The 19,102-nt window shown below is 38.5% G+C and overlaps 1 protein-coding gene across 4 annotated transcripts in view; it reads left to right on the top strand.

Annotated features, from left to right (window-relative positions):
* The first annotated feature begins 634 nt into the window (after positions 1–634).
* Positions 635–19,102, top strand: part of COL24A1 (collagen type XXIV alpha 1 chain) — a 392,042-nt gene continuing 373,574 nt past the window's right edge. For all 4 annotated transcript variants that reach the window (XR_007721823.1, XM_050772561.1, XM_050772480.1 and 1 more), the window contains exons 1-3: positions 635–719; positions 1,149–1,279; positions 10,715–10,779. Coding sequence is in view for 3 of the 4 variants with exons in the window: in XM_050772561.1 (XP_050628518.1) it covers positions 1,224–1,279; positions 10,715–10,779 (121 nt within the window). In the remaining variant the exon portion in view is untranslated. The remainder of the gene's footprint in view (positions 720–1,148; positions 1,280–10,714; positions 10,780–19,102) is intronic.

Raw genomic sequence — 19,102 nt, 5'->3', positions numbered from 1 at the left:
TGTGTGAGTGTAGTGTGTGTGATGTGCTCTTGATGTGAACCAGTAAAACACACTTGTAGGCAGGAAAAGGCAGAAAGGTGAATTACAGGAGAAAAATCAGTAGAAGGTCTTAAGGGGGACAGACTGAAAGGAAAGAGTGAAGGGAGGAAAGGTAGAAATGAGAACAGTTAAAGTCATTTAATAATACCACGCAAGCCACTGGCCTAACTGCAAAGAAGGCAAGAAGGTCGCAGGGTAATGAAGGCCTCCTCTAAGTGTCATTTCAGAAGGTGTGGGTGAAGAAGGTAGAGAAAAAGATTGGGGATGGGAGACACGCAAGAGGAAAACATCAAATTGGGGACTGCTGAGATGGGGAATGGAACACGAACATGGTATGGAAGGAAGGATACTAGCCGCCTACAAGTGGGGAAGGAGAGCATCCGGTTGGGTACCCAGGCAGCAGCGAGCGTGTCCGGGGTGCGGCTGGCCCAGCCCGACCCCGAAGGGCTGGCGAACGGGGACGCCTGGGACGGGCGCTGGGTCGGGGAAGGTTGTGGGGGCAGAGGGGGAGGTGTGCGCTGTGTTTGGTGATGTCATTGCAAGTCAGTGAGCGGTGAAATTTAACACCGGCCGGATTTGCTTGGCTCCTCTTCTTCCAGGCAAAAGCAGCCGGCAGCAGTCAACGCCGAGCTCCTGCAGTTGCCACCGGCCCCCTCGCACCGACTTGATTTCCGAAGTGGGTGTGTGTGCTTGTTTGACAAATGTTCGGGCGCGGGCTCTTTCCGAGGACTTCCTCCCCCACTTCATCTCCTTCCCTACCCCCACCCCTTTCTCCTCCCAGGCCCAAAGCAGAGGACTCCACTGGAGTCACAGAGTCGCCTTTGAACCGCAAGTGAACTTGAGTGCTGCACTAGCAGCCAGGCTCTCGCTGCCGCCGGCGCCCCGCGGCCTCCCAGTGAGGTTTACCTCCTCGCCCGCCCTCCCCGGGGAGCGCAACCCTGGGCTCGTTCGTTACCGAGCCAGAGAGCTAGGAAGCTTGTCCTCCCCTTCGGGTGCTATTTCCTACCTCCTCCCGACTTCACCGCCCCCCCCCCCCCCCCACTTTTTTTCTTGTTGCGGGTTTGGAGCATGGTTTTCATGTGATTGTTTTTTCCCTTTTTCATGGACAGTACCTGCACCCTAAGCAATTCAGAGTTGGCTTCTGTTTTCCGTTAGCGCTTTGCTGCACGGACAAATGCATACAAATGCATTTAGGAGCCCACAGAACAAGGCGTGGAAAAGTCTCCCCCACGGCAAAAACGTAAGTAGCCCACCCGCCGGGTAGGGTAGGGGTTAGACCAACCCCTCTCTCCACCCCCTGGTTCTGCTGAGCCTGATGGAGACCTGAGGTCCGGCTCCTTGGCACTTTTTGGCGTTGGGAGCGGGCGAGTACCCGCGGTATAGTCCCCTTGTCTTCTCAGCTTGTAAAATACCGTGTTTGAAAGGATGCCTCGTGCCAGCAGATCTCAGAAGTTTATGCTAAAGCGATCTTTTGGCTCGAGAGGGAAAGTTCGCTGGAGCGAGTCCCGAGGTCCAGGGCAGCGGCTCCCGAAGCTCCAGAGCTCGGCTCCGACGATCTCTCTGGCTCCAGCTCCCGCCGCCCCCGCGCCCTCCTCCCCTTCTCCTCCCGCAGGGCCCTGTCGAGGTCCTGCTTCCCCGAGGTGCTTCTCAGGGCGTCCAGCCTGGCGATTGCTGTGACACTAGAGATCCCCCAGGGTCGGTGTGCGCAGCCTGGACTACTGGACACAGGCATGAGGAAGGGTCGCCAGTTGGGGGAAGGGGGTAGCTGCAGAACCTCGGGCGTCGAGGGGTTGCTTTACCCACGGGCTCAGAGGCAATCCCCTCTTGTTAAAAGGCCAACAAACGTTGCCCATCAGAGCCGAGGCTGCGCCCTGATCACTGCCCTGTCACTGGGGAAGTGGCACTCGCGGCAGGAACTGGGGAGGGGAACAGGACACGGGGGCGGGCCTGCCCCTCCTGGGGAGGTTTTGGGCGGGTCCTGACGGGCACCCCACCTCCCTTTTGGGCGCTGTACCTGCTCCCATGCCTTCACTGGGAAAAGGGCGTGGACCAGGGGTTGCGCGGCTTTGGCTGGATGCCCTGGTCCCCCTGGAAGAGGTCAGTGGGTTACACAAGTTTGCTTCTGGCCCCTGGGTGAGAAGGGTGAAGCGGCTGTGGAAGTCTTCTGCAGAGAGGCTGCCCCTCAGGAGGGAAGGTGGGAGGAGTGCAGGGAACAGAATTGACCGTGTCAGCTGAGGGCAGGCGGAGGCGGGGTGCGGAGAAAGAGCGCCTTGTGGTAGTGTTTGTATGAACATGTGCTTCCCAGCCGCATGCTGCCCAGCCTGGCTGGGGCTCGCTCGCGCGCTCTCCTCCGACCCCTGGAAGCCTCGCTGCTGGGCTTCCCAGCTGACCAGATGCACCTCCCCGCACACCCCCATCCCCATTCAACAGTGAAGAGGAAACCTCCCAACCTCCTCAACCCTGTGCGGGCAGCGCGGTGCTGGAGGCTGGGGAGTCCCGGGAGCGAGTAGAGGTCAAGCTCTGCGGGTTGCCTTCTCAAAGCGGCTCACGCAGGTCGCATGGGGTTCCCAGGCAGAAGATTTCCCGCCGCTGTTCTCGATAAACATCCCTCTGTGTGGACCAGCTTGGAGAGTCGGGGGTTGCAGCCGATCCTGCGAAATTGACAGATCTTCCCGCTGATCAGGGGCGGATGCAGAGAGGCTCTAGCCCCGCCAGCCTGGAGACTCCAGGAGAGGCGGATGCGGAGAGGCTCTTGCCCAGCCAGCCTCCGCATCTGCCCTCCTGCCGCTCCCGCCCCGAGGGCTTTCCCTCTGCCACCGCGCGAGGCCCACGCTTGTGACTAACACCCCCCTTGGTAGTTGTGACCAACCTCCCGGGTTAAAGCAGATCTGCTCCTGGGTTCTGTCTTGTCTGGTTTACACTTCCCTTCCAGACGCTCCCAGAAAAGGCCCTGCATAAATTCTTGGGCAGTTTGGGGTTTGTAAATTGGGTCCAGATGATTGGGGGGAGGGAAGCAGAGAAACCAAATAGAATGGATTGCACCGGAGGAACTTCTGAAGAAAAATTATACAACGTGGAATGGGAAGAGAACCCTTGTGCAGAGACGTGGGGATGAGTAGCAGGTTCTGGATGAAGGTGTTTGTCTCCCATGACCACCAGAGGCCTTGCAGCCCTTGGTTATCTCATAATATCCAATTTGTTCTATTACAGGGGCCATTGGGGATGGGCTGCAGAGAATTAAGGGTAATCCATAATTACATCAGATTACAGAACTCACAGCTCCAACCACACACATGCAAACTTGGGAAAGATAGTTAATGATTGGGCTGAAAAAAATTGTTTCTAGAAAATCCAATTTTCATAAATAATTTGGAATTTTTCAGTTTGAAAAATAATGCCACCAACCCTTCGAAGTTTGAGGCGGGGCTTGGGGGCGGGGAGCTGGATTTGGAAGAAGTAGCTGATTTATAATGTCAGGCCACTGAATTAAACCTTGAGTCTCTGATGAAATCCCTGAGTTTTGTTTTCCTTTTGTGGTGATGTTTTGTAAGAGAGGGAGCGCTTTTTAAAATCACAGTTCTGATTAGTCACCGAAAAACATTTCCAGTTTAAAACTGGATCTTTACAGACACTTTCTTTCATGGGGTCTTTTATATGGGTTGCCTAATGTGAATTTGTAGAATTAAAAAAAGGAAATGAAATCTCAAAGTCAGCTTTAGATACCTCAATTTGACATATTATCAGAAGGTGTCCCAGGCAGGCTATTATGGTAATTAAAGACTTTTATAACCAAAAAGAATTTTTGGAATATAAAGATCTATTTCCTAGATGGCATGAAATTCTGTTTTTTAAAGTTGCTTATCTTTGTGTTCAAATAAATTTTTAAAATAAACTGATGACTCAGGGAGAGGAAATGTAATTTATGGAAAGTACTTTTGAGTGTCATTTAGACATTCTGCTTGGTAATTTGTGAACTGCAGAATGAAAGTAAATTTTATTATGGGAATTAGAATAGCTGTGCTAGTTTCCTTGCCATGCCTTCCAACTATGACTTATTTTAGAATTTGTAACTCTAAGTGAGAACTAAAGACAATTTTATTTTCATTCTCATAAAAGGCTAACATTATTCTGTCATTCATTTATTCAATATTCATTAACATATTTATTCAACACATGTTTACTGAGCTCCAACTATGTGCCCAGTGTGGTTCTAGGCAGTAGAGATACAATGATGGAGTATGACAGATCCACAATTGCTGCCCTCCCAATGTGTTCAGTCTAATAGAGGAAATAGTAAATGAAACAACCAAGTATAACGAAATGAGAGGAGGATATATACATGAGGGGAACCTAGCAGTCTTGGATGGGTGGATAGGGGAGAAAAGGATAATACTGGAAGGAAAAGGCAACCAAAGGAAATGAAATCTAGACTGAGACCTTAGTGAAAAGAACATGAAATTTTCCAGACAGAAGGAACAATAAAAGGCTCACAAATGAGACAGCACAGTGCATTTGAGGACCTGAAAGAAATGAAGTTGGTTGGAGTACACATTCTAGGGAAGAAGTGACTGGAGCTGGAGCTGGAGAGATAAACAGAGACCAAATTCTGAAAGGCCTTTAAACCATGTTTAACAACTAGAGGTTAGGGAGACTTGACTTTTCTTGATTTTGGGATTGGAGTATAGATAGAAGATACCAGAGAATTTATGTATTTGTTGAAACGCAAGACCACCTGATAGTTTCACTGGAAGATTATCTGATTCATTAGTTCATTTGAAAATCTTTATCTAACACTAGTATGTGCCAGGAACTTTACTAAGCTAGGCAGTAGTTTAACACTCCCTGTGATATTACTAGGACACTCTAGTTTAGCTGTATTTTTCTTCCCTCCTACTGACTGGACTCTAGACACTTTGGCTATATGAAGTTCTTAAGCTTTTATCTCCCTTGCACTGCATGGATTGCTTGAATTCTTGGAATTTAATGAAAAGCTCTACAGGTTGAGTACTGCTCATCTGAAATGCTTGAGACCAGAAGTGTTTTGAATTTTGAATTTTTTCAGATTTGGAATATTTGCATATATATATAAAATGAGATATCTTGGGGATGGGACTGAAGTCAAAACATGAAATTCACTTACGTTTCATGTACAGCTTATACACATAGACTGAAGTTAATTTTATAAAATATTTTTAGTAATTTTTTGCATGAAATGAAGTTTTGACTGTGACCCATAAAGTCAGGTATAAAATCATTCCAGTATGGCATCATTTCAGCCCTCAAAACTTTTCAGATTTTGGAGCAGTTAGGACTTTGGATTTTCAGAGTGGGGGTGCTCAACCTGTAGTACACCTCACACTGGTTTAGCTATACAACTACCACCTGAGTTGAATTAATAGTTGGAAAAATTCTTTGTAAGTAAGTTAGTGACAGTACTACTTTGCTCCCTGAATCATTCAACTTTATGTTCACTGCTGTGATTGAAAACTTTTTTTTTTCAGTTATTTTGAGAACAGAGAACAGAAATTTTACTATTTCTGGATCTTAGTAGCTAGTAAAGAGCAAAATCTGTAAAGCTGTCATGACTTAGAGAAGTTTTGGGCATGTAAATGTAGGGTGGTGGAGATTGTTGAAATTATTAATGTATATCACGTGTGTGTTTTTTTCAGATTTGTTCACCATTTTCAATTGGTTTAAAAGAAGGCCACCAACTCATAAAAAGTTGCCTATTCACAAGATTTCAGAAGTCCTTCCCACTATTATAAATTGAATCTATGTAGGAATGAGCATCAGTAGCCTGAAGACATATGTTATAATACCTAAGAGTCTCATGGGTACCCTAAACGAAAAAGATTCCTCAGATTACCCTAAAGCAACTTGGATCCTTTGAACAAAGAGGAAGTTGAATAACTCTAAGAATCATTTAGGAATGATGCCTGGGATGAATATTAGTCATTTACATGTTCTGAGTATGGTCTTTGGATGTATATTTTCTGTCTTCTCCTCTTTAGGCCTTTACCCTTACATGTCTGGTTATGTTTGGACTGTGGCTGGTGTCAAACTGAAAATGTGACTAGCAGCCAGACTCATGCAGAGTGTTTCTTCTTTTGTTAGATATCAATATCATGGGTCATATTTTTTGAGCCTTTATTAAGTGTTTGTTACCATATTGTTGACTTCTTTTGGATATGGTCTGATTTTGTTAAATGTCTGAGTAACTATGACTCTGTAACTTTGTATTAGTGACACATGGTCCACATACACAAACCAGTGAATGCAAACAAACATGCTTTGAATATTTGAAAAATGTTCATGTTTAATATACCAACTAGACTATTTGTGGGAGTAAACTAAATATATGAATGAATTGACAACTTAGTAGACTATTTTAGGTTACTTAAATAGTATTGGACCAAAACCATAGGAAGACCTTTACAGTTTTGTGGTTAAACAACAAACCTTTTATATATATGTATGTGTACACACACACACACACACATATATATATAACATTTTGCTAAGTAATTTGTTTTTTGTCTTTTAATGCCAGTATACTAATATGATCCCATCATACACACAAATTACAGGATTTTACATTTGGAATGTAAAACATAAAAACATAAAATTTGTATTATGTCATCACATAATAGATGAGTCAGCTAAGACCCAGAAGAGGACAAAGAACAGCTGCTTCCCTAGAGGACTCTACCATCTACTGCTAATGTGGCAACTTGATAAGTTTTATTTGTTTAGGAAATGTATAGTAAATGTAATATCATAAGGAGAAAAATCCAAAGAAACAAACAAACCTAGTCCATTAGACATTTCCCAAGAATCTTGGATTCATTAAATACCCATTTTACACAATGATGAAGTTTGGCGCTTTACCAAATTGACTATGTCAATGAAGCTTCATCCTTACTTTGTGTACCCACTTCAAAGACAAGAAAGCTAAAATGAAAAATAGGAAAAAAAAAAAAAAAAAAAAAAAGAAAAAGAAGACTTCCATATATGCTACCATAGCAGATTTAAAAAATTCTATTTCCCTTCTCTCTCTTTGGATATCTAACTAAAATTGCCTGTGTTTTATTTTATTTTTTCCAAGTATTAAAAGAATCAAGTCCATAAGGAAAAAGCGAATTCCTCAGTCATTTGGAGATAATACTTTTGATCATTTCCTTTTAAAAAGTATTTACTGTCAATTTCATGTAACACGTGGGTACACTAGAGATAAAGATGAAGACCTGCTGCTTGCTCAGATATTTACTTTCATAAAAGGTAGGACTTATAGGGGTATAATAAAGTCACAATTAATGTATCAAAAGTACAGAGATGGGGGAGAGACTCATTCTCCTTTAGAGATGATGGGAAACTTCATGGAGCAAGTATTGATTTAATTAGGCTTTGGGTATACTTAAGAATAATAGGTGGAGACTGGGAGGGCATTTCAGACATATACAAGCTCTTCCCAGCAAATGGAGAATAACTTGGTATGACTGGAACTTTGGAGATATCAGGGGTAGTGGGATCCATACTGCTGAAAAAGGAAATTGAAGCTGAATAATAAGGGCCTTGAATGCCTTGTAAGAAACTTTTCCTGTTCTTTTTCAGTTGGCTATTAGTTTTGGTTGTAACTAAACAAAGAGAAAGAGAATCTGTTTCCGTCATTGATCTCTACCACTCAATTAGTCATCAGCTTTCATACATAGGTACATTTACGTAAGGTATGGCTCAACTGATTTGTCATAATCCCCTAGGATCACCTGTCTAAAGAAAGATGTTTGATGTACTCAGGTTTTCCTGCCTCACACCAGGAATGAACTTGTTAACATGTTTATTTCCATTTTTCTCCACTGAGGTCATTGGGGAAGTTGATGAGTTTGTTGAATTGCTAAATGAGCAGTGCTGGCTGTTGTAATCGTCATTAGTTATTTTTAAGGGACAAGTGCCTGTTGGGTTGTTTCTATGCATCTGAGTGAGCCTGATTACCTTGGGCAGGTGAGACATGCCTCCATTCACATTCGACTTTCTACTTAAGACAGCATAATTCAGATGCGCCATCCTTCATTGACTGTAATCCTAAGTAAGCAGTTTCTTAATCTCACTGATACGTATCCTGCCAGTTACATGTTTAAATATAAGTTTGAAAGGTAAATAGCCTCCTTACTCAAGCTCTAAATCACATTAGGATACATCCTGGAGAGCCCACACATCATTTTAATCTTGCACAATGGTCCTCAACCTTGTTTGCACATTAGAAACACTGGAAAATGTTTTAAAATGCCTGTGCTATGGACACATTAAAATCAGAATCTCTGTGGGGCAGGGAGAGAAAGATCCAATTATTAGTAGTTTTTAAAACTCCCCAGATAGGCCAGGCACGGTGGCTCATGCCTGTAATCCCAGCACTTTGGGAGGTCGAAGTGGGCAGATTACCTGAGGTCAGGAGTTCGAGACCAGCCTGGCCAACATGGTGAAACTCCGTCTCTACTAAAAATACAAAAATTGGCTGGTTGTGGTGGCAGGTGCCTGTAATTCCAGCTACTCAGGAGGCTGAGACAGGAGAATTGCTTGAACCTGGGAAGCAGAGGTTGCAGTGATCCGAGATCGTACCACTGTACTCCAGCCTGGGTAACAAAGAGTAAAACTCTGTCTCAAGAAAACAAAAACAAAAACAAGACAAAACTCCTCAGGTAATTCCAGTGTGCAGCCAAGGGGTAAAAAGATCCAAACAGGCAGACTTTATATCATCTCTTGAGGGTCATTTATTTTAGAGTGGTGGTCCTCAGAATGTAGTCCCAGATCAGTAGCATCAGCACATGCAGGAAGTTGTTATAAATGCATATTCTTGAGCCCCACCCCAGACATACTTAATTAGAAATTCTGGGGGTGAGGCCCAGCGATTGTTCACAAGTCCTTCATGTGATTCTGATCACACTAAAGTTTGAAAACCACTGACCTAGTGCAGTAGAAAAGGATTTTTAAAGGGCCAAATAAAAATTTAAGGGTCATGTCATGTTATAAAATTAGATATATATGATTTGAGCAAAAGTAAAATCTATTTAGATATATTTTAATAACATTGTAAATGTAAACACAGTGAATGTTCTAAATAGTTTTGTCTCAGAGTTTGGTACACATACAATCTGCATTAGAATCACCTAGTTAAAATGTATGCATCCTGGATATCCATCGCAAATTTTGAATCATAATCTCTGTGTTGGGGCCCAAAATCTGCATTTTTTACAAGTTGCTCAGGTGAGTTTAACATTTGGGAACCATCCATCTAAATGAATAATGTCATATATAAGAATGTTTCATAGGCCTCATTGCAATATATGGTTTAGTTACTTATCCATATCAGCTGAAATTTCTGCAATGATTCAGTTGATTTGTTTGTAGAGTTAGTGACAGTTGTTAAGTATTCTATCAAAACCTTGTCTTATAAGAGCTGTGCTATGGACTAAGTATGGCCATAGAATGTTCAATTTTAGAATTACTAACAAAGGATAAATACCATTTTAATACAAATGAGATTTGTGTTCCATTATAAATAGTCTGATTTTATATTTGCTGGCTTAAACTTTGTAAAAAGATCATCTTTCTTACATTAAGATGCTCCTTATACTAGTTGGTAAAGGTAAAAACATCTTATTAGTAATAAATAGAAAATGTACCAATTACTACTAGCACATCAGGAATGTAATAAAAAGGAATTAATGCTTTATAGACAGCTCTATAATCACTCCTTGCAGAACTGCATTTTACAAATACATCATTTGAACAGTCCCTGGGTTAGAATCAAAAACAGAATCAGGGTCTATATTAGCAAAAGTAGGTAATGAAGTATTGTTTTCAGCCTGCTTATCATATCTCTTCAAAATTATTTCTCTAATTTTCATTTTGGAGGTAGATACAGCCAATTATGAAGAATGTTCAGCAAAATTTGTTAAAAGTTTGGTTATACTAACAATGTCACAAAATATTTTTGCTTAGAAACCTCATCAATACAAATGGACATTTTAATTTGTAGTGATTGGTTACTGTGCTTATAGCTACTACTAATCAAAATGCTCAGTGTTGACATCTACAGGTCATTGCTATTTTCAAAACCAAAGAATCATGAATCTAGTACCAGTAATTTAAGTATGATATTCAAATGACTTTCACATATAACCATTAATTTAAACAAATAAATAGCTGGTTCCCTCAATTTATAATCACTATAGTTAAGCAACTATAATTTGCATTATTTTTGTGGAAAATTCTATTACTTTGTATGAAATTGCATACATGGTAATTTAACATAATATATGATAATAATACTACCTACACTAGTTCACAATTATCGAATGTTTCCTATGTGCCAGGTACTGTTTCCTGTGCTTTACATGAACTTTTTAAGTTAATCTTCAGAAAATCTTATGAGATAGGTTTAACAGATAAAGCAACTAAGGCACAGAATGGTTAAAAAGTGTGCCCAAGTCGCACAGTAAGTGGCAAAACTGGAATTTCCCTTCAGAGCCTTTGGTCTTAACCACTATGAATATTAAAATATCATGCTATTTAAAATAAACGCTTAATTCTTAATCTTGCATAGACTTTGTTTTGGATTTTATAAGACTGTAAATGTCCAACTAGTAAGTTTTTCCCAAATGTTTTTTTCTTTTCCTAGGAAACCACTTCTTCATTTTATTGTGCTATGTGTGGCTGGGGTTGTTGTTCATGCACAAGAACAAGGTAAGAAAATTACCTTTTAATTTATTTGCTTACTTAAAAATTCTACTTCCAGACAGCAAAAGTACATAACTTTTAACTCATCATAGCCTTAAATTCAACATTAAACAATAACAAAAATTCCACCCAGTACCATGAGAATGTATGGTTAAAAAAACCAATTTTGGGGGGAAATATGACCTTTAAGAAATTACTCATATCTTCTGTCTGTGAAATTGCTTACATTTTTAAGCAAACTCTATAAAAGAGAAGTTTTGTACAATAAAAAGGCTTTGCTTGTGACTTCATTTTAAGTGGGAGTTCTTGGGGGTGGCAAACTGTGACTGCATTACCTTTGCACTTCTTGATACAACAAAAGCATATAATAAATGTTCCGTCTAGATTTGCATCATTAAGAAACAAAATGGAATTTGCATAGTAGTAGGCTTAGGATTCTATTTAATTCAAATGGGGAGGTTTAGAAAATAAACCTAAACCTGTTTTGTTTGTGCCTGCTAGTTAATTATTCTGGTAGTATGATGATAGAGTTTCAGGAGTATGTATATCCTAATTCATTCATTTAAACATGATTGAAGCATCTTGTATTTCCTGTGTAATATCCTATTGCCAATGATTGAAAATGTAAATAAGATAATGTCTCTAGCACCAAAGTGAAAAAAATGCCTTTGTCAAAGGTGAAAAACATACTAAAGTCAAAGAGAAAAATCCTAGAACTATGCTGGAGAAAGTAAGAAAAATACAAGTAAACAAATTAGAATGAAATATGTGCAAGGTAGAGAGAAGCCAAAATGGCAGAGTTGTATTCTGGTTGACCAAATTGACAAGTAGATACAGATAAATATTCTTTCAACTATTACATAGATGAATTAAAATATTTCTTAGGAGACATTTTCTAAATCTCTTTTATGGGAAATGATTAAATTAAGCCACATGTCACATGTAACTTCATGAAAAACTATTACTGACCAAGGCATTTAGGTTACTTCATTTTGCTTGAAGTAGTCATGAAGAGGAGAAAAACTCTCTCTTTTAATTTATTGGTATTATCACTGTTACTGTTTCTGAGAACTTACTATGAACTACTAGTCACTGTGCTAGTAGAATATACATTTTCTTCAACACTGCCTCATCGCAGGGTTTTGTAATTATGGCCATGATAGGACAGCTGAAACTAAGATTAAGGAGAATAGGTAACCACCTCCAAGTAACAGCCTAATGAATGGTAGAACCAAGATTTGAGCTCCTATTTTGACCGCAAAGTCTACAAATTCCTTAAAATTGAGACTCCTAGAGCCACAGAGAAGATAAGGAAGAGAAGAATACAATTATTAATTAAATGTATATTTTGTATCATGTCCTTTGTTGGTACTTTACATATATTATTCTAATCACCATAATGAACCTACATAGTACATGTTATAGATGAAGAAACTGAGACTCAAAGAAGTGGCTCACCTATAGCTTAGATTTGAATCTAGGTCTGTCAATCTCTGAAGACAAAACTCTTTCTCTTAAACATCCTCTAGCTTCACATTTGCCAGCCACTGGCATTACGAGTTTAATAATTTACCAAATACATTATTATCAAAATATTAGAAACCCATGCAAAGAAAGATACAGGGAAAATTAAATATTTATGAATAGATTTTTTAAAAATCTAGAACCAACAAAAGTAGCAAATGAAAGAAACAATATACTTCTTTCACCCTTAATATCTCATTTACGGAATGTAAAATATGTTCTTTTATTTCAGGGCAAGCATCATAATTTTCAGTCTTATAGACCTAAAATTTTATTGCCAGTTCTTAACAAAAAGAAAAGTCCTTTAGAAAACCTCTCAGACTTTAGAAAATTGAATATTTTTGAGCACAGGAAAGAAATGGAAATAGTATACTATCAGAAACTTAGAAACACTTTTTTCCTAAAAGAAATTTTGTGATTAAATTGGCATGATGCAATTTGTAACACCTAATCAGGAGATTGGAAAACCATTATCAGAAAAATTGTGTTTTTATATGATCACAGATATTATTTATATTCATATTGCTGAATATGTTTGAGTGAGAGATATTCTAAGTTAGACTTATCAGAAATAAATATTTGTGTGCTTATGAGATTTTTCAAAACTTAAAAAAGTATATCAAAGAATTACAAGTACTGTACAAAGTTTAAAGGCCAAATTGTATGACAAAACATATAACAAAAAGTAGTGTCCCTTCCCCTTACCTACTCCTGCTATTCTCTGCCCAAACTCTTTTAGCACCTTCTTTTGGTTTTAACATCTATATTTAATACTATAATGTTTAAATATTATATTGACTTCCTATTATTAATGATGAGGATTTAACATTTCTATACTATTTTCTGTGTCTTCTTTTCCTCCTTCTATTCTCTCAATATAGTTTTATCCAATTTTTGGTTAAATTAATATTCACAATGCAGCTTATTATGACCATGTGCATATTTTTTTAATCACTGAGCCATGTACGTTTATATTTTTTTCTTGTAAATATTACAAGATTGCCTCCTTTTCTGTTTGCTTTATGTTCTATGTCACTATCACTAAATCTCAGATATTTTGAAATATATTTTCCCCCAAAACACACAAAATACTCCAGAAATTTGATTTTTTCTGAGAGATATTCCTTCTGCATGCTAAAATTCTGCTCTGCTGTGGACCAGTAGTTCTCTAAGCTTCCAGTAGAGCTGATATCTGTGTTACATGGAGTTCTTGGAACTCTTATTTCATTTTTCATAGTCTATTTCCTTATTTGGGTGCAGCATATCCTCCAGTTGCATCCTGAGAATATGCACTTGGGTGGTGCATTTTTAAGAACATTCCATTTCTGAGAATGTGTTTATTCTCAGTCTTATACTTAGAGGTAGTTCAGGTGAGTATAAAATTTTAGGCTGTAAATATTATTCCCTCAGAATTTGAAAGATTTTCATCTTTTGCCTTTTTTATCTGGCTTGCAGACTTTTAAAATCTTATGTTATATTAATTCTTGATCCTTTATAAATGACCTTTTAATTTCCCTTTTAATCCCTTAAGATCATCTATTTATCTTTGATGTTTTGGAATGTTACAATAATCTTTCTTGATACAGGTCTTTTTACAACTCATTGTGCTAGGCACTTAGTAGGCCTTTTCAGGGTGGAAGCATCCTTAATTTTCTGGGAATTTTCCTGTATTATGTTTTTCTTACTGATATATATATTTCCTCTTTCTTCAATATCTTTTAAATATTAAATCTTCAGTGTTGGGCTCTTTATTTTCTTATTTTTAGATCCTATTTTCCGTCTTTGTTTTATGTACTACTTTATATGAGATTTTTCATCACTTACTATTCCAAACATTTTGTTTAATTTCTTATTTCTTCTGTGTTTAAATTTTTAAGGGTTTTTTTCCACTGAGACTAGTCCTTTTTTTTTTTAAGCATCCTGTTCTTATTTCTTTGATGCAATGTCTACTCTTATCGCTGTAAGAATAAGAATGATGATTTTTTCAACTTTTCTTCTGCTCTCTGCATTGTCTTTGTTCTAGATTTTTGTATTGGTCTGTCTTTTATGTTGGAGAAGTTATTTATAAGTATGCAGCATTTCTGTTATCATTTAAAAGTAAGACACTGGCCAGGTATGGGGCTCATGCCTGTAACCCCAGCACTTTGGGAGGCTGAGGTGGGCACATTATCTGAGGTCAGGAGTTTGAGACCAACCTGGCCAACATGGCGAAACCCCATCTCTACTAAAAAATACAAAAAAAATTAGCTGGATGTGGTGATATATGCCTGTAATCCCAGGTACTTAGGAGGCTAAGGCAGAAGAATTACTTGAGCCCAGGAGACGGAGGTTGCAGGGCACTGAGTTCGTGCCAGTGCACTCCAGCCTGGCTGACAGAGTGAGACTCTGTCTCAAAAAAATTTAAAAAAAGAAGAAGAAAAAGAAAAAAAAGTAAGACACTAAAAATATGCTTAACAACTGTTTGCATGGGTAGGCTAGTTAACTGAGATGTTTCACATAGAGGATGACTAAGTAGAAATCTGTCTGACTATTTTGTTAGGCTACACATGTCTGAGGCTGCAGAACTTCTCTAGAGAAGAATCCTCCAATATCTTACTTGTAGAATATAATCCTGGTTGCCACTGTTATTAGAGTTAAGTGATATAAAGAGGTTCTTGGGTTGGTGCGGGGAGGATTATCTCACAATTTTGTATGTCAATTTTAGCCAAATTCTTTCTCAATATGGTGCTTCCCTTCCATTTTCCTGTATGATTGATTCAATGTTTCTATGTCATTAACCTTTGGTCTCCTTTAGTCCGGAAGCTTCTTATACAAACTTTCAATCCTCCACCCTCACATATCCCCAACCCCCAATTTGAAGTCTCATTGCTGAATTCATTGATTTGGTACCTTCAATTCTTGAGCCTTTTCAGGATTTTGCAATATGAATCAGCCTGCCTGTCATTAGCATTTGCCTCTGTAAGCCCTTAGGTTCAGATTTTTCAGTTCTGGTAATTTCTTCATGTGCTTTTCATTTTCCAAAAATTTGTTGATATATTTTGTCTGCTGTTGTTTCTTCTACTCATTAACTTTGTCCCTGTAGTTTTAAACCACATTTCCTTATTCTCATTTGAGTAAGATTTTAAGAATGAGAAGAAATAAGCATCTATGTGATTTGTCATGGTTTCAGTAAATTCCCTTAAATTTTAACACAGCTAAGAAAAAACATTTTAAGTACCTTATTAATAGATGTAAATTGTAAGTTTTCTTTGTCCAAGTTTTAGGTGTAATCTAATGAATAAATGATTCTATCTCAAGAAAAATTAATTTTGTAAGCCTGAGTTTTCTGAGGATTTGACAGATATAGATACCTTTTCTTACCTGATATGTGTATTTTCATTATTACTTTGTCTGTGTTGGTGGGCCGGCTGCCAGTGAGATGCTGGCATAGCTACAACACTTCTCTGCAATGACTTGCACCATGCATAATGTGTAACTAATTCTTAACATGCACATCTTTCTCAGGTTCACGATCCCTAGGTGCAAAAACCACATGTGTAAATATCTCCGTGTAGAATACTCATCTCGAGGAAGAATTTCCCATAGAAATTAATCTGAAATGTGTTTATTGTTAACAGAAGCAGTTCATTGTAGCTGCAGTAACTTCAAGTCCTTTCTGCACAAACACTTGTATGGGCACTTAGCCGAAACTTTTATACATAGCTTAGAGCTTCATTTTTCATTTTATAAATAAACTTGAATTTATCTCTTTATACAGAATAGACGTGCTATTTAAACTAAGAATAGTTTTAAGAAACAATTGCCACCTTTAACATAGCCAGTGTGATGATGGTATTTAAGCACAGGTGTTCCAGAGCCAGCATCTTGGAGGTCTGGTCCAGCTTCAACCATTTATTATCTAACTGACCTTGAGCAAGTTTCTTAAATACTCTGAGCCTCTTTTTTAACAACGCTAAAGTGAAGAAAATAATAATACTTACTACACAAGGCTGTTGTGTGGATAAAACAACACATGTAAAGTGTTTAGCTTTGTGCCTGTTACATAAGGATACAATAACTTTGAGTAGAAGAAGGGGAAAACTCCAGATCCTTTTTTTCCCCATATCCTCATAATATTTGAAAAAATAAAATAAAGCGGTTTATTTTAAACAATTTCCTTTAGTTCCTTAACTCAGTGAACTGGAGCTGGGAAGCTGTGTTTGAGTCTTGATTCTCACATTGACTATTTAGCTGAGACTATAAAAAATAATACAAAGCGGATATTGGGCAATTGTCTAGTTAGTTTGTTTAGTTTACTAGTTTAGTCAGTTTGAGTAAATTGGCAAGAAAAAGAAAAGTATGTTGATGCCTGTATAATTGTTCTCATTTGCAAATTTGGTGACTTTATTTTAAACAATCATATTTGTTCTTTCCTACAAACTGGAAAGAATATAGCTTTGGGGACTTAACTGATCAAGACATATGAAAATTTAAAACAGTGAGAATTCATTAAATTTAAGTGCTATGTTATATTAATTCAGTGATTTAATAGTTAAGAGTTAGCTCTGTAACTTGTTATAATTTATAAAGTGATACATTACTCCTTTTTATCTAAAAATTGATAACTTTAAGTATTTTAAACTACCAATTACTAAGAAATGTAAAAATCTCCCCATTTTGAGGGAGTAAACATAATTATACAATTCTTCTTCTTCCAATTATTTGTGATAGAGTATTGCTGAATATTCACACATATAATGGTTCTTTGGTTCTCTGTACTTGTAAAACGAGTATAACCATTGGATCTTCCATATCTATTTCTTTAGGCATATACTATATTCCCCCCACAGAGTCAATTGATACAGTCACTGAGTTTAGAGTCAAAGACTTGGTTATGAGTCATAGTTTTATCCTCTACTAAGACTTAATTTCTCCTTTCTCCCTCCCTCTTTCTCCATCCCTCTTTCTCAATCTACTTCTTCTCTCTCCTCCCTCTCCCTCCCCCTTTCTCCTTCTCCCTCATCTTTCTTTTATTCTAACTTGCGATAACAATATCAGTGCTGCTTACTCTACAAGTTTCAAATGAAAGACCATAAAGTTTGGGCTGTCTGTGTCTACATAGTATGTAAGCTTAGAAGACTGATTTCATTAGCATACTAAGAGAGGATCTATTTCTCATTAGTGTTTAACGAAACAACAAACAAAAATTGTGCTGATGCCTTAAAGGGGAGGTAACGTCTTGAACTGAGCCTTGTAGGATGAATAAAGATTGGAATGGAGGGATATACTTAGCAGGACTCTGACAGGATGAGATTAAAAAAAAAAAACAGATAAGCTTTGTTATGGCAAGAAATTCAAGGAAGAGTAAATACAGAGAGTGGAGAATGCTGTGAAATGGGCAGATATATCAGTGAAGAAAAAAATGAGTAAGGGGTATGTCTTAATCTGTTCTCATGCTGCTGATAAAGACATACTCAAGACTGGGCAATTTACAAAAGAAAGAGGTTTAATGGACTTACAGTTCCACATGGCTGGGGAGGCCTCACAATTATGGTGGAAGGCCAGGAGGAGCAAGTCACATCTTACCTCGATGGCAGCAGGCAAAGAGAGAGCTTGTGCAGGGAAACTGCCCCTTATAAAACCATTAGATCTAGTGAAACCCATTCACTATTGCAAGGAAAACATGGGAAAGACCTGCTCCCATGATTCAGTCACCTCCCACCAGGTCCCCCCCACAACATGTGGGAATTCAGGATGAGATTTGGGTGAGGACACAGCCAAACCATATCGGGCTAGTATAAAGTTAGAGAGCTGTCCCCAAGACCACCCTTACTTCTGACACTAGCTTCAAGTTAAGGGGTCCCCAAGACTACTCTGAGCCTCAGTGATACTTTAGAAGGACTCACAGAACTTACCGAATTTGTTATACTCAGAGAATTCACTGAAGCGTTATATTCACAGTTAAGAATACAGATTAAAATCAGTACAAGGACACAGATTAAAATCAATATATTCACAGTTAAGGATACAGATTAAAATCAATACCTGGGTTTAGAGCATCCCAACAAGAAAGAACAGTAAGTACAAATGCCATGAGTTTAAAATTAGTTGGGTGGATTTCAGAATGAAGGAAAATACTAGTTTGGCTGGAGCAAAGTTAGGTAAGATAAAATGATAGGAGATGTGATCAGAGAGATAAGAAGAGAATAAATGGCATAGGTGTCTTATACCTTGGAAAGCCATTGGAGGATTTTGGTCAGAAGACTGGCATAATCTACTTTACAATATGAAAAGATTATTCTGCTTGCTTGTGTGGTTGTGAGACTCTTCACTGAGAGAAGCACTCAAGTAAGAAAAATGAGGTTTGGGGAAAATACATTGAAGTGGAAATGCTTTTGGAACATCTGATTTCTATTGGATAAATTCAATAGACAATTGGATATGCAAGCCTAGAAGAGAGGTTTGTGAGTCAGCATATGTGGTTGTTGTAGCCATGGTTTGGATGAAGTCATTAGGCTTGGTATTTACAGCAAAAAGAACAAGGCGTTGTCTTGGTGACACCACCATTTATTTTACACTTCAGAAGCAAATAAAGGAAGGAGATACTGTCAGTTCTGCTGTTAGGTAACACATGCCTTTCCTAAATTTCACCATGATAAGAAATTGGCTTTAGATGACTGCCTGCATGCAAATTCTGCCTCTGCACTCCCTAACTGGGTAAGCTTGGGCAGATAATTTAACTTTTCTATGACTTACTTTTCCTAACTCTCACATGGAGATAACAACAGTGCCTACTCATACAGTCGTTGTGCGAATTATGTGACTT

The sequence above is a fragment of the Macaca thibetana genome, chromosome 1 (genome assembly GCF_024542745.1).
Source record: "Macaca thibetana thibetana isolate TM-01 chromosome 1, ASM2454274v1, whole genome shotgun sequence".
NCBI classification, from domain to species: Eukaryota; Metazoa; Chordata; class Mammalia; order Primates; family Cercopithecidae; genus Macaca; species Macaca thibetana.
The sequence above is the reverse complement of the archived record's forward strand: the minus strand, read 5'-3'. Positions and strand labels throughout refer to the sequence as shown.